This window comes from Anomalospiza imberbis, chromosome 13 (genome assembly GCF_031753505.1).
Source record: "Anomalospiza imberbis isolate Cuckoo-Finch-1a 21T00152 chromosome 13, ASM3175350v1, whole genome shotgun sequence".
Classification (NCBI taxonomy): Eukaryota; Metazoa; Chordata; class Aves; order Passeriformes; family Viduidae; genus Anomalospiza; species Anomalospiza imberbis.
Window position 1 is genome coordinate 8,664,016 of NC_089693.1, and position 15,115 is coordinate 8,679,130.

Consider the following 15,115-nt stretch of genomic DNA (forward strand, 5'->3'; position numbering starts at 1 on the left):
GGCATCTTTGGCCACTATTCTTTGCTACTTTAGGCAGTTTTGTGCCAATTATGTTTATCAAACCATCTTCCAAGAGAAACTTTTCACACTGCACTTGGCTCTCAGCAGCTGTGAATCCATGATTTGCACACCTAAGATGGACACAGCTACTACAGATGAACATCAGTGTATTCTGAGACCATAATTCTTCTTTTCCACTTAAGTTTGTGATATTAGACACACAGATTTGTATGCTAGTTTTAAACAACAACAAAAGCATAAAAAATTAAAAAATAAGCAGTCAATTGCTGCCATGAAGCATTACCTTTCCTGTAACTAAACAAATGGCCAATAGCAATGAGTAAACTCGTGAATTTCAACATAAATTTAAGCTTCAGTAGTCTCTGCTCCCTTCCTCCCCAAAAGCCAGGACTCATCAGCAGATTCTCTTCAAGGAGCAGCAGAGCAGGATTCAGTCTGGGTACCGTGGCTGTCATAGCTCCTCTCTCTGGTTGGTTGCTCGGTTGTCCTCTTTGACGCTGTTGGATTTCTTCTCTGTGTCTTTTTTCTTCTTTGCTTTTTCAGGTTTTGTTTTGTTTTTCACTTTCTCATTTCCATCTCCTCCTTTGCCAGGATAAACCTGACCTTCCAAAGTAACATCAGCACATCTTTCCTGATTTATCAGGAAGTCTTTGATCTCCCAGGCATAGCCACCATCCCGCAGCATGAAGATAGCCCGATTGGAGCCAACAATAAACCTAGAGGAAAAATCCATGTTTTTTTCAGTTAACTCTGTGCTTTTCAAACACTCCAGCATTTGCTCAGAGAACCTCCATGACTGAGGCACATGTTTAAGAGAAGAAGCTGGTCTAGTTGTTGCCTGGGGGTGGGGACAAGAGAAAATCTTCTATGACATTTAAGAATAAAATGTATTAAGTAGATCAGTAAGTAATCAAGGAAGTAAGAATAAGGAAACAAATTTAGAACTAATTTGGCACTATGTAAAATCCACTAATGAGCATTAAATTTGCTTTATATACTTATTGCAACCCTTCTCTGCCTCAATAAAGAGAACAACATTCTTCTGTTTCAAAATGATGTTCTCAGAGAAAGAGTCACATTTTTTAACAGGGGAACAAAAAGCCTTTTGTGATGACAAGTCTTCAGAGTGTGATGTTTTCCATCAAGCACATAGAGGCAAACTACTGCAGCTAGAACTGATAAACAGCTGAACCATAGTGAGATAAAAATAATCAGGGCTATACACACACAGTGCACAAGCACTGAAGAGGTTTCTGCACCACACCACAAGTTTTGTCACAATTGACAAAGAAACAGAAATAGTAATGGATGATGGAGATGGAGAACAGCAAAAGATGAACGGCTGAAAAGGTTTTCAGGAAGAAAGGGTTCTGCAAAGGCAAGACCTTTATCCTTGTGCACAACAGCTCACCTTTGCACGTCGTAGTTTGCGTTGAAGAGACTGCCCTGCCACAAGCTGGTGATCTCTTCTGTCTCCTTTTCTGTTGGATTTCCTGACACTGTGACAAACATCATCAAAGTCTTCCCCTTCTTCGTCAGCTTCAGGATGCTTTCAGGCTTGCCTGGATCTATTTTTGAGAAATCTATTGGTGCTGGAGGCCTCTTGTGTTCAGGGAGATCTCCCTCTTCAATGTCGTCATCTTTCTGTTTTGAAAACAAGGAAGCTTTAAACTCAACTGTTCCACAAATATATTTTGAGTCCTTTTAAATTTTTTTTAATTTCTCTTTGTTTCAAGAATAACTGTGCTTTGATAAAATATCTTATAGCTGAATGATGGAGATTGTGAAACCAAAAGGAATAATGACTGTTGTTTCAAGATACTTCACCAAGAGTGCTCTTTCCATTTATAACCCTCTCCTGAAAATGATGTACATTTTCAAAGTGACAGGTGGAATCTCATTTTATCACAAACTAAGAAATATTTCAGCCATAAGGCTAATTCAATACAATTCCACCCATGAAACTCATAAAAGGGTATTTTTTTTCCGTCACAGTTTCATAAATACTTATTATGTATGCAAGATGAAATGGGAAGGTTGCAATAAAAAGCCTCATACACACATATATGAAAAGACATTCATCTGATACTGCTTTCAGAGGTTAAAACTCACTTCTGGGAATCATGTGATTGCTTGAGAATTTAAGTTCCCTTACTTTGTGTCTTGAAACAATTAAACCCACAAGAATTCAGACCTTCTGTGTGCTTATGTCACAGGAAGACTTTGATTAAAGGTTTCATGACTTTTCTAATGCACAGATGCAGCTCACAGCCTGACAACATCACCCATAGTAAATCACTCCCACAACAAAGACAAAAATTAACCTCTTGATGCCTCTGCTAAGGCTGACAGCCATTTTAAATATTTGGTAAGGCACAATCAAACTGCTGCCCCTTAAAACAGTTCACAACTGTGAGCTGAATATGGTGACAACTTACATTAAGCCAGAACTTGATTTCTGTAACAGTAAACTTTAAAGTTTACTACAGAACAGAAGCTGTAGGAACCTTAGATTTTATCCTTTCTTTCCTTATTATGTCTTTGTTTCAATTTTGCAAGTCTGAAACACGCTTTCAAGTAGTTCACACGCCTTGAGATTTCTCAAATGAGTGAACTGGGAGGAAAGGAGAGCCCAAGAAAGTCCCTGCTGCCACTAAGTGGGAAATTTATCTTACAGGAGGCCAGAGAATGGTGGAATTGGTAAAGGACAGTGAAAACACAAAATCTCATGTGATTGACTAAAAAACATTCTCCACAATTAAAAGAAGCTTAAGTCTGGCTTTACTAGAGCAAAGCCAGCTTATTTCAGTTTTGAAAGAAAAAGGCAGAAAGAACATTTCTAAATACTCTGTATGAAATACAGAAACTGACTTGTGATTTAGTGACAACATGAGCTACTAACATGTATTACCTATTTTTTTCCTAACTATTCAACTAAATGCTCCTGAAGTTGTATTCTTTCACTTTGAATGGGAGTATTATCAGAATATGCCAAGAGCTCCCATAGATGGCATTTATTTCCTGTACAAAATGTCATGCAGCAGTGCTTAAAGCTATCTAAAAGGAAAAAAAGTGAAGGAAAAGTGCAAGCTTTTGCTTTGAAAAGTCTAGCAGACTGTCCTGGTTTATGGCAGATTTGGGAGGAAACTTCCAAAGGGGTCCCTCTAAAAAGCAGATTCAAGTGACCCCTCTCTCTACTGGTTTGGGAAAAGATTTCCTTTGAGAAAAGTGGAAAAAAACCTGTTTAAGATGCAAAGTACTCACAAGCATGAAAAAATGAGTAATATTAAACAATAAAACCTCTCGCTGTTCTGAAGAGATGGCAAGTTCAGAAAGTCCTTTTTGTGGGGTGTAGCTCAGCTCACTCAGTCTCTTATCAGTCCCTCCTGCACTGGAATGCCGTGTCCCAGGCCCCGGTGGGCCACAGGCATGAGCTCCTGTGTTTTCCTGGGTTTTTAGTCCATATCAGGGCCAATCAGTTTGAAGAAAAAGAAATGCCACAGTCCAAGGAACTTCTCAGCCTCAGCTAGCTAAAAACTAACTAAAAGCAAAGGAGAGCTCTCCTGCTGTCTGTGAGAAGGAAGGCTGAAGCTCTTATCTCTATGTTTTTGAATACAGCCGCCTCAGACATTCTACCGCTTCTCCTTCTCCTCCCCCTTCACTCTCAGACCTCGTTTTAAGGGTGCAAAACTTATTTCTGGGCTAAACAGACAAATGGGGATACAACTCAGAATCATAAAGTCACCCCAGGACACAAACTCACTCACTTAAACAGTAACATGAGGTCGCAGAGGAAAAGCATTACACAGACACAGGAAAAACTGCATATTCCTTCACTTGCTCCTCCCCTCAGCTCCCATTTTCAGAAATTTCTCATGAATGCCCTGCACTTTGATTTTTAAAAACATTAGTAACATGCCACTTAATTGCTTTGCCTATTCAATGATCAGAGTCAAGTCTGAGAAACCCTGAGCTTGTAACAGTAATGAACTACTTAAAGCACTTGACATTTCAATAACTAAGAGACCTCCAGCCCAGATTCTCAGTTGTGTCCAGCTCCCCAGGGTTCCAAGCTTGAGGAGAGTCCCTTTCCATGAGGAAAATCCCTCGGTGGCTTCCTCCAAGCTCTAGCTGTGCAGCTGAGCTGCTGAAGCACTTCTGCCGCTTTGCCCTGTTGCCCATCCCTGTTTTCCACCAGATCACTCTCCTGGATAACCAGGCAGGCAGTCATGCACATGGTGCAAGGGGCAGCACGAGATCCTGGGCAGAGAGGTGGCTGCTCCTGCTGGGAAAGCTGCTGGAGCCACACACTCAGGCTTGTGACCGAACCCAAGCATGTCCTAACCACCAGCCTCCGATGGGTTTAGACTAATTGCCAGGGAAATAAAAAAATCTTTGGAGCGATTTCATTCAGTTGAAAGCAATGACATTTGATTCTGTACAGATCTATGCCCTGTGCCCCTCATTCCCAAGCACAGTTCCTGCTCTTACCCGAATTCACAGTGGCCCCTTTGTTTCTCATCCCACTCCACCAAGTGCACTCATGCCCTTTCTTCTCCCCCACTCTCCAGCCACCACCCCCTCAAGCCTTTCATGTTCCCTATGTGTCCTGACTCCCACCAGGCAAAATACCCTGCAGCTGACCATCCCAGGAGACCAAACACCCCCTAACTGTCGAGCCCTGCCTCGGTCCCTGCTCCGCTCTGTGTGCCTCTCCCCAGGGACACCCCCAGCCCCTGCAGTGACTCCCCAGCTGCTCTGCCACATCTGCATTTGTGCAGCACACCGTGACCTGGATCAGGGACCTGCTCCAGCTGAAAAGGAAAAACCCTCCAGAGCCTCCTGACCTGCCCACTAGGGCTGGAGCAGAATATACAGTCAAGAGTTACAACTGCATTAACCTGAGTCTCCCCTTCAGCCATCTCATTAATAAGAGATGCTTACCTTTTAAGGTTTTTTGTGTTTTTTTTTTTTTTTTTTTTCCTACACGGTCAAATTTGGTTCAAGCTGGGCAATATTAAGCCTTGAGTTTTTGGAAGCTGGACCTGCTGGGTCCTTGGATGATACCACTAACAGAAAAGTGAACTTTGAGCCTTTTATTAATTTTATTTAAAATTTTAACTCAATTTTCTAAGAATCTCCCTTCCTAAAGGGATATATGGAGTAACAATCCAAGGGATGAACAACTCCATAACCTGCCAAGCAGGACTAAGGCAGGCATCCATACTTCTAGTTATTTTATCTATAATTCACATATAAAACACACTTCTCCACCTTGACTTACAGCTGCAACTGGTGTTACATAAAACACAAGTTTTCTCTCTAATATTTCTTTCAGGGTTTTTTGCAAAATATTCCAGGGAAAAACCTCACAGGAAAGAATAAATGACAGTGAGGAGTGCTCTGGCATTTATCAGAAGATGATGGAACATAACATAGTGAAAAGAACCTAACAGTGGCATGACAACCACATGGAGAAGAGACTGATGGGAAACCACCAAGGAAAGTTATAAGGCAGCGGGCTGATAAGGATGAAGGCAATGAGAGAGAGCTGGAAATAGAAGTTGTTACTATGAGGAAAGATAGGAAAGAAACACCAAACCAAAACAACGTATCTATCATGTAAACGTGAAATTCATATGCCTTCTAGTATCCACCCCTCGGTCACATAATGTGTATCGATCAATACTTCGAAAAAACCAGACTTTTCAGCCAGACGAGGCTGCCGGCAGGCACCGAGCACCGGGCTGGGTGCTGGGGCTCTGGGAAGGCGGGACAGGGCCAGCCGGGCAGGGCAGACTGAGGGCCGCTCGCCCCGACTGTGAAACCCTCACACACGGACCTGGAGCCTCGGAGGAAGGAACACGGCACCGGTCACCCTCCACTAGGCTCGGGGCTCCCTCCCGCCCGGTCCCGACCAGGCCCGGGGATTCCCCCCTGCCCGGGACCGAGCGGAGCGGCCGCTGCCCCGCGGAGCTGCCCCGGCCCGGCCCGGCCCCGCCGCCCCCCGGCAGCCGCAGCGTTCCCTCCGCGTGGTGCGGGCGGACACCGCCGGCCCCGGCGCCTCCCGCACCTCCCACTGCTCCAGCAGCCGGGCCATGTCCGCGTCGTTGTAGTCCCGAATGTCCTTCTTCTTGGGCGGCCCTTCCCGCCGCTTCCCCTCGGAGCCGCCGGTCGCGGCCGCCGCGCTCAGACACAGCGCCAGGGCCAGCAGCGCCCAGCCCGCGGCCGCCTCCATCTTGTGCCGCCCTCGGGAAGGCGGGAGGAGGAGCTGGAAGGGCCGCGGGGCGGGATGGATCGGGCCGGGAGGAGGAGCTGGAAGGGCCGCGGGGCGGGATGGATCGGGCCGGGAGGAGGAGCTGGAAGGGCCGCGGGGCGGGATGGATCGGGCCGGGAGGAGGAGCTGGACGGGCCGCGGGGCGGGATGGATCGGGCCGGGAGGAGGAGATGGAAGGGCCGCGGGGCGGGATGGATCGGGCCGGGAGGAGGAGCTGGACGGGCGGATCGGATCGGGCCGGGCCGGGTCCCCGCTCCGGCCGGGGCTGACGGGCACTGCCGGCTCCCCCCGCACCAAGCTCCGCTCCGGGCGGTGCCGCCCCCGGTGCGGTCCTGCAGGGCCCGGGCAGGGAGTGAACGCTGGGCATTGAGAGGATAAAACGAGTAAATAAATGATGGGCCCAGCGCCTGGCATCTAAACTATGTGGTTGCTTCGTGTTCTTGAAAACCAGGATGAAAAGTATCTGGGTTTGCCGACCTGTGTGATGGGAACTTAGGCCCATTGCATGAGTCTTCTGATTTTGACTACTGTCTTAGCAATATTTGGTATCTAAAAGAAAACTGTTAAAATTAATGCTGTTTGATACTAAAATACAACTCCAGAACATCTGACCACCACAAAAACAAAAAAAAAAAACAAAACAAAAAAACAAACCCAACCCCCCCCAGGTTTTCTTTTGTACAGACTGTTTTTCCATTATCTACACCAAATTACATGCATGGATGTCTGCACAGCCTTATTTCACTCCAATCTTCATTTTTTCCTCATGGTAGCATTTTAATTACAAATAGCACAATCTTGTCTTCTACTTTTCACCTTGGATTCCAGCAAGTTTAAACTTGGGAATTCAAGGAAGCATCACTGTTATTGCTACTGGTAGGTATTAATTGCAGTCAGGCTGATTAGTGAACAAAGTGCTTTTCTATTTCAGCATTGAAGGCAGACCAGGTTCAGAGCAGAGGAACTAATTCTGTTGAGAGAACTCTTCGACCCCAATTCTGTTACCGTATCATAGAATGCTGTAATCATAGAATGGTTTGGGTTGGAAGGGACCTTGAAGATCATTAGTTTCAACCCCAGATGATCCAGTTCTGGCCCCATAATGAACCAGGAACCCACTGCCTTTATGAGCAAGGTGTGCAAACAGAAATCAAAAGCAGTCAGGAGGCAGGGTGTGGGTTTGGGGAGGCTCTCCAAAGCCTGGGCTGACTCTTGAAGCGAGCAGACACTGCAGGGCCACGTAGCTGGTGAGCACCAGGGAGACACGACACCTGACGGAGCAGCTTGCCAAGCACACGTACCATGAGAAACAGCAGAGGAGGATGTGGGACCCAAGATTTCAGCACCCCCATAAACAACCAGCCTGGGCTGCAGCCTCCAAGCGTTTTATAACATTTCAGACACGCTGCCAGTGCCTGAGGAACAGGAAACAGCCCAGAGCTATTCGTGGAGCTTGTTAAATGTACATAACTGAAACAGGGTTTAGACAAGTACTTCTCACAGAGCTGTCCAATACCAGAGCCACTAATGAGCACATTTGTTCGGTGATCTCTCATTAAATATAACGAACATCAGGTATACTATATCAGATTGCCGTGATTAATGAGGTTTTACTAAAATAGGTTTCTGCTAACTTTTGTTATTATTGGATCATGCATACATTCACTGGAAAAAAAATAAAGATTCTATCTTGGAACACTGGACTTGCAGTGTAAAGTATTTTCACTGAATTTCTGCTAGGAAATATTTTCTTCAATTCTGTTTTTTCTTGTTAGAACAAACCAAGCCAACTTACTTTCTTTAATATCTGACACTACGTTCAGATATGGATCTCAAAAGTAACTTGATTCCCTTTGGTAGGTGAACAAGTTGTTCAGTATACCCAGGACTGCACCAACAACAATATACATTTCCTTGTTGTGCCAATAAAAGCTTTAATTTGAAAAGGAGGTCGTTTTCATGCTTGGCTCTGACTTTGCAACCACCTCTGTTCAGGCAAAATTCTGTGTCTGGGAAGACTCGTTCAAGTCTGCTGCTTGTGGGGTCGGCTGCAGGACAAACACCTGTTCAGCCCCTGTTCTCTGCCCTTCCTCTTTCCCATGCAAGAAACAAATGCAATGCAGCACATACCACCGACATGAGCAAATTAAATTGCATTCTTTTTATTGCAGCACATTGTGTTTTGATCAGAGCATCTACTGAATCGTGCCAATATGCTTTTTATAGCTTAAGTGTTTTCACATTTCTTAACAGTTTTTATAGTCCTAGCAGCTACCACTATTAGGACTGCAATACAGAATGTATCAGATAATACATGACTACTTTCATTGTAGATTGCAAGAGTAAGGTGGCAAATGGTTTACCTTGTAGCTAAAAGTCCCATCTAGTCATGCCAGGGAAGGTCTCAAGTAGTGACTGCCATTTTTGCTTCTGCAACACTCAAGTTTTATTAGTATTACCTTTGATTATAAAATTATTTCTTATCAGAAAGGCAAATCTATCTTCCCTTGTAAACTGTTTTCATAATTGAGCAGGGCTGGGTTAAGCTGTAATATGAGAGGATTCAGGATGCTCTAAATTTCTGTTAATGAAGTTTTGAGATTCTCTTTTTTCCATTTTTGGAACTATATTTGTGCAAAATGTATTTACCATACCATTCTTTCTTATGAATTGGGAGAAGAATGTGAATTTTTAACTGCCAAAAGCTCTCTCAAGTCTTAGCTGGTGGTAGAGTTTTATATGCAATTTTCTATTTTAAAGTGGATTCCTGTTTGTCACATTTTACTTTTCTTTGCACATATAATACAGTAGGATCTTAAAGCTTGTCCCTTGACAATCCTTGGAATTAAACCTTAGAAAGAACAGAGAACTTGACTTCATTAAGGAAATGGAAGTGCCTACCTTCTTGAAAGGACATACAGACAATTAAGACAGAAGATGAGCTCTAAACTTGCAGAAAGGAGAATGAACATGCAAGGGCTGCTGCTATCAACATTTGCTGAGTCTGGAAGAATCAATTTATTTCAAGAAGTCTACTCACACAAAAAGACGTTTAATAGAAGCCCAGATGAATTAAGTGTTGTGCAAGGGAGCCTTGTAGTGGTAATTCTGGATATCAAAAATGATTGAGATCTGACTCTTATACAACCTGACATGCTTTTGCACCTACTGGCTTAGAGCAGGACCAGGACAATACTGTCTTAACCAATACAGAAGACTTGCTGAGTAAGAGACCCAGACAACTACAGGCAAGTTTTGAGATGTCCCAGAATTCAGCATATTCTTCCCTGTTTGAAAACACTATCATGCATTTTACAGAATGTCAGGATATTATGAGTTATTTGCAGTAAAACATTCAAAATTATTGTTTTCATAGGTCAAATTATCTCAAGTACCTTAAATGTTCCCCTGCAGAGAGAATCTAATGCCTGAGCTCTCATGCACAGACAGTGCATGTGTTAATCCAACCCTCTGGATTTACTCACAGGCAGAATTAAACTTGAAAAACCAGACCTGAACATGTTATCTTTAAAAACAAGAAAATGTCTAAGAAAAAAAAGCAGCACAACAAGCAGAATATGCTGTCATCTAGAGCATGAACATTTGAATGATTCAGAATAATAATTTCATGCATAAGACATGCACACTTACTTGCCATCTATTAAGAGAACACAAATTTTTGTTCCACAGCTAGTCAGATCTTGAATTCCTGGATCCAATTTGAAAAACTAAGTCTTTTATTCAAAATTTTCCCAGATCAGGGATTAACTATGGTGATTTGGATATGAAATTCTAATTCAGGTACTAACCTTGAAATTCAGATTCTGACTTGAGTTTTGAACATAAAATAAATCTTTACCCTGAATTTGTGTTATCCTGTGCACATGCATTTTATAAATTAAAATTCATTGATGAGATGGAGATGCTTGACAAATGACACCACAGCTTTGTGTCATTACCTACCTGCTCAGGGCTGGGGAGGGGGTATGGTGCCTGACTCTCTAGTCAACTGCATTAGAGCTATACAGTGTGATCCTTAAATTCAGACACACCACAGAATGTTCCTCTTAGTATTCATCTTATTGCAAGATTTGCTACAAATCTGTGCTGGTTAAAACTATGTACTGGTTACACAATTTAAAGTTACCCTATTAAAAAAAGAATTACATTAAATCAATGTCAAAGAAGATTTACACAGTTCACACAGGAATTCCATTTATAGCCTAATTTTCACAACCTAAATGAAATTAATTTTGTAGTCCCAATTTCATTTTAGGTTTACAGGTCAGTTTTGGCACCTACATCTAATGTAAGTAATACATTACATGAACTTCAGATGAATTAGAGGTGCTAGGCTTAAATTGTTAATGATCACCAGCCCTGCTCACAGAACACAGAGGCACAATGAGAGCAGTGTAGGATCAGACTCCTGTGAACACATCTATTAAATTTGTCTCACGATACATTAAAAGAGGGCAGGGAGGGGAAAAACCCAAACCCTTCTGCAGAGTATTACAGCTGCAGGACAGAACATATGACCAAAAGTGCAATTCAGGAAGGGTGGGCCCTTGCACATTTTGTACAAAATACCATGTTCTTCTTTGATCTCAAAAAAACCCAGACGTAAGAGTCAAAGGGAGGGTCCTGGATTCCTGTTTATGCTGGACCACTCTAACCAACAGCATTTGCCATTCTTCCATTGAGTGCTCCTGAGTTTCAAGGCTACAAATCTTGAAGGGTGCCCCTTCCCACCTGCTGCAGGGAGGGAGAATGGACACAAGGAGCTACACAGCACCTCCTAGGCAGCCTCAAAAGACACGATGTGCAGGAGGGATGTGTGTGTATGTAGATGGCAGGCAAGAACAAGAAGCAAAAAGCCATTATTGGCTGTATTCAGGTGAAATATGGCACAGCTGTCCATTCAGTTCAAGAGTTTTGTAGCTGCATTTTCCTTTTCATAAAAATGTGTCTCTTTTCCATGTTGATGTATTAAATATCCATGGTAACACCAGGGGACAACCAATTGATTATGTACAGCAAGTGGTGACAACAGTGCAATGAATAATGAAAAGGACAACAAAAGAAAAACCTCTTTTGCTGTATTACCTTTCAGTTGCGAAACAGGAACTGACCAGCATCCCACTACTGGGATATTTACATTAATGTTGTCTACATAATAAATTTGTTCTTACCTTTGATACTGTGTTTTTGACTGTGCCATATTAAAAAAAGAACAAACACAAACCACCACATCAGGACACCAAGGTTAATTAAACCTGTATGCGAAAGCCCACCCACTGTCCTAAAACCTATTTATTTACAGACAAAAGAAACAAAACTTGTGACTGTGTTTGCACTTTGCTGTCTCAAGTGCCTAGTTAACTGTTCCTCCAGATCTGTGTTTTTGGCTACGAGCAGACCAGTTCTCAGGTTGCATCCCAGTGCATTGACCATGGCTACTTCTGTGGACCCGAGACAGACCCAGACCTCACAGTTTTAGTCTCTCATGAAGTAATGGCTGTTAGTACTGACCACAAAACACTTACTCAGCACCAAAGCATTTAAGACAAAATAGATCTTAAGAACAATAAGCTGGTCTTTCTTGGAAACTTGCCTTTCCTTCTGTGTACTTACACTGCTGCAGAGAGGAAGGCCCATCTTCATCCACCCTCTTCTGCAAGGTCTGCCTTGTTGTTGAAGAATTTCTTCCATCAGTCTCTGCCAACTTCCTCCTCCTATGATTTTTAGTTTACAGCCTGATCCAGCTGCATCCCTCAGAACTGGAGCTATCATTCCTCTAATTACCACCTCATGGGTTTAGTCACATACAGCTGACACAGGGGAACCGCTGAATTGCCTTTTATTCCTTCATCAGCTAGCTCCCTATTAGGTTAGATCAATACATCTATACAGGAAAGTAATATAAAGAAGTACAACCCAACCATACAGTAGCTTCCTCTCACCCACCTGGCCACATACAGTGCTCATGAAATTATTAAACTTGGTATTCCTCAGCTATTACTCAACAGTGGCTACACTGGCAAAAATCAATTCCTCCTTCACAATAAACTATTTTACTAAGCAATAAAAGAGCTAAGTTATTTCAGATATTCAGGAAAGAAGACTTCAGCCCCCAGTTTCTGTTGTACTAAGCACAATGCAAAATAAAGATCAATGTGACAAAAGAACAGCTCATACAAGTAAGCCAATCTTCTGTACACTACTAAGCCACATTAAAAAGCCTTTTAATCCCTTGTATCTGACAATGCCTGCTGGTTTGAACCCCAGACACTTAATTCATTTAGATTCTGTCAGTGAAATCTTTCTAAAGCCAAGCATGGCCACCTGAATTTCACATTGTCCAAGTTTTTATACCAATTCAGTGAACTGCCCAAGTCCTGTGGATCACCTCTGCACTCAGCAGCCATGAAATAAGTGGGTGTGAACACATTCTCCTTGAAAGAGATGTGCAGAAGACTTACGAAGGAAATACCCACCTCAAACATCACTGGGTACACGTCTCCTCCTCAGTCACAGACATGTGATTGGTACTGGCACTTCAAAGCACGTACCTTCTCAGGTTACCAGCCCAAGAGAATCCACCTCCAAGGCTGCCTTTTAGAATGAGGCTGCATGTTCATGGGAAACACAGACTAGAAGGGAATCCAGCTAGGCCAGGTCTACCTAGGCAGCAACCCTACAGTCTCTAGGATGGATCTAACAGGGACCTGCTCCAGGAAAAGCCACTTGCATGGTAAAAATGACTAATGAAGGTGGTATTTTCTACATTATCTTTTCAAGAAGCAAAAGCCAAGTCACTCTTCCCCAAACATTTAATATGCAGAAAAGCTAAACACCCAGGGCTACTATGGGAAGAGAATGGCATTTGGCAAGACTTCCTTGGACACTGTCCACATGCAACACCTACTACAGGACAAAAATTACCAGTTTTCCCCCTACCAAGGCAGATAAGGACTGGATCAGTCTTGTGGATGGGTTATAAGAGCTAGAAAAACATTTACTTTATATTGTAGCATTTACTAAGAGCTTTGGTCAGGAACTGCCATGGTTAAGGCCCAGCTGGGTTTCTGTGGAGGGAGACTGGTGGAGGAGGCACTGCAGGACCTGTCCAAACCAGGGATCTCTCCCCTTTGTCCTTGGGGAATGGCACAAATCACACAGAGCATCATGGCAGGCAGCAGCATCTAAAAATGGAAAAGATTATTAGGTCATGTAACACCTCTTCTAGCCAGGGATGAGACCTATGTTTTCTAAAATGATTTTTTTCAAACCCTAATTAAATGTAGTCAATCCTCATTAAAGATAAACTAGGTTAATATTTATGAGAGACATTCCTTGTGCTGCATACTATCTCACCTCATTTAAGGACGTATCTGGAAATACTTTGAAAGACAATTCAGCCGGCTTCTTCTGCCCATTGAATTTTATTTTTCAGAGTACTCTGAAATCATTCCTATTTATACTTTTGAAAACAAGTTGCTGGCAGTAAGCCAAAATTGTTTAGGCCCAAATCATGACCTTCCTTCAAACTGCTATAATGTGACTCAAGTAAACAGCATTTCCCTCACACTGTTTTTGTGAGGAGGGATGGGTGGAGAACTGCCCTATTTTTGACACACCCATAGACCAGTATCTACCCCTTTCCTCAAGCCTGGCTTTATGGCAAGGGCTTCCCCTGCCCCCAAATATGTACATCCTGTTAACCCCCCGCTTTCACCTCTGTGCTTATCCTGCTCACAACCTGCTCTACAAGGAGAAGGCCAAAGGGTCTTCTAGCTAATGTCTAAGAATATGTGTAAAGTTGTCTGAAGCTCTTCAAATGTATGGAATCCATTTGGCAGGCTCTATTTGTGCTAGGATATCGTTGGGTCTGACCTGCAACTGCAAGTGAGGAATCTGGTCCAATTTCCATTTATTTCAAGGTCACTTATACCCGTGCAGCAGTAGGAATGTAGCAGGATGTTAACTGTGAATTGGGACAAATGTACTTCTGGAGTTCTGTAACCTGCTAAATGCATTGGAAATGCCTAGAATTGGGCAGCTGACTTAAAAAGAGAATTCTGATTGAAAGGAGCAAAATAATGCTATTATTTAGCTGCAGCTTAAGCTACAGCAAAATACGTAACAAATGTAAGATGTGGTTTCAACATGGGCTTTTATGAATCAGAATTATATTGATGCAGGTACTGTGCAACAGGACAGAATCTGATATGTGCCTCAGGTTTACTGAGCGTAACATCTTGCTTTGACCAGAATCATCTCAAAGAGTTCTCAGTGTGCTGCAGAATAGAAACAGATCAGAGGAATCTTTGTAGAGCTTTCAGTACACAGCAGTGTCAGTAGGTTTACATTTTCCCTGCTAAAGTCTAATAAACAGTAACCAGTGTTCAAAAACAGCGACAGAAACCGGAGAGCAACAGACCAAATTCGTCTTCATTGGTTTAAAATCTGGGTCAAGGCCTGTGCTGAGAGCACTATTTCTGTGTAAAGAAAGCCGCAGCAATCCCCCGTCCCGCGTTTTCAGCACTCCCGACGGCCAGCCCGGGCCGGGTAGCCAGAGCAGCCGGAGGCCCGCGGGATGAGGAGCGGCAGCCCCGCGCTCCGAGCCGCGCTCACTGGGGCTCTGTCACTCGGTGCCGGCTGGCACAGGAACGGGTTCTACCACCCGGACCGGGACAGCCCGGCACGGGCGCTGCATGCGGGCCGGGAGCTCCGAGCGGAACGCCGCACTCACCTGGCGGGCTGCCGGGGCAGGAGCCGGCCGGGGAGCGGCACCCGGGCCGCCTCTGCCCCGGC

At 43.7% G+C, this 15,115-nt stretch overlaps 1 protein-coding gene and 1 long non-coding RNA gene across 2 annotated transcripts; both read right to left on the minus strand.

Moving 5' to 3' along the window:
* Window positions 1-223: 223 nt before the first annotated feature.
* MESD (mesoderm development LRP chaperone) lies at window positions 224-6,289 on the minus strand. Its single transcript, XM_068203779.1, has 3 exons — window positions 6,095-6,289; window positions 1,433-1,665; window positions 224-737 (listed from the first exon to the last, which is right to left on the minus strand). The coding sequence occupies exons 1-3, from the start codon at window positions 6,257-6,259 to the stop codon at window positions 473-475; spliced, it is 663 nt and encodes a 220-aa protein (XP_068059880.1). The 5' UTR covers window positions 6,260-6,289; the 3' UTR covers window positions 224-472.
* A 2,183-nt stretch (window positions 6,290-8,472) lies between these two features.
* On the minus strand, window positions 8,473-15,025 carry LOC137481848 (uncharacterized). The gene is made up of 2 exons (XR_011003717.1): window positions 9,542-15,025; window positions 8,473-9,406 (listed from the first exon to the last, which is right to left on the minus strand). It is a non-coding gene; the product is annotated as an uncharacterized lncRNA (long non-coding RNA).
* Between the last annotated feature and the right edge of the window lie 90 nt (window positions 15,026-15,115).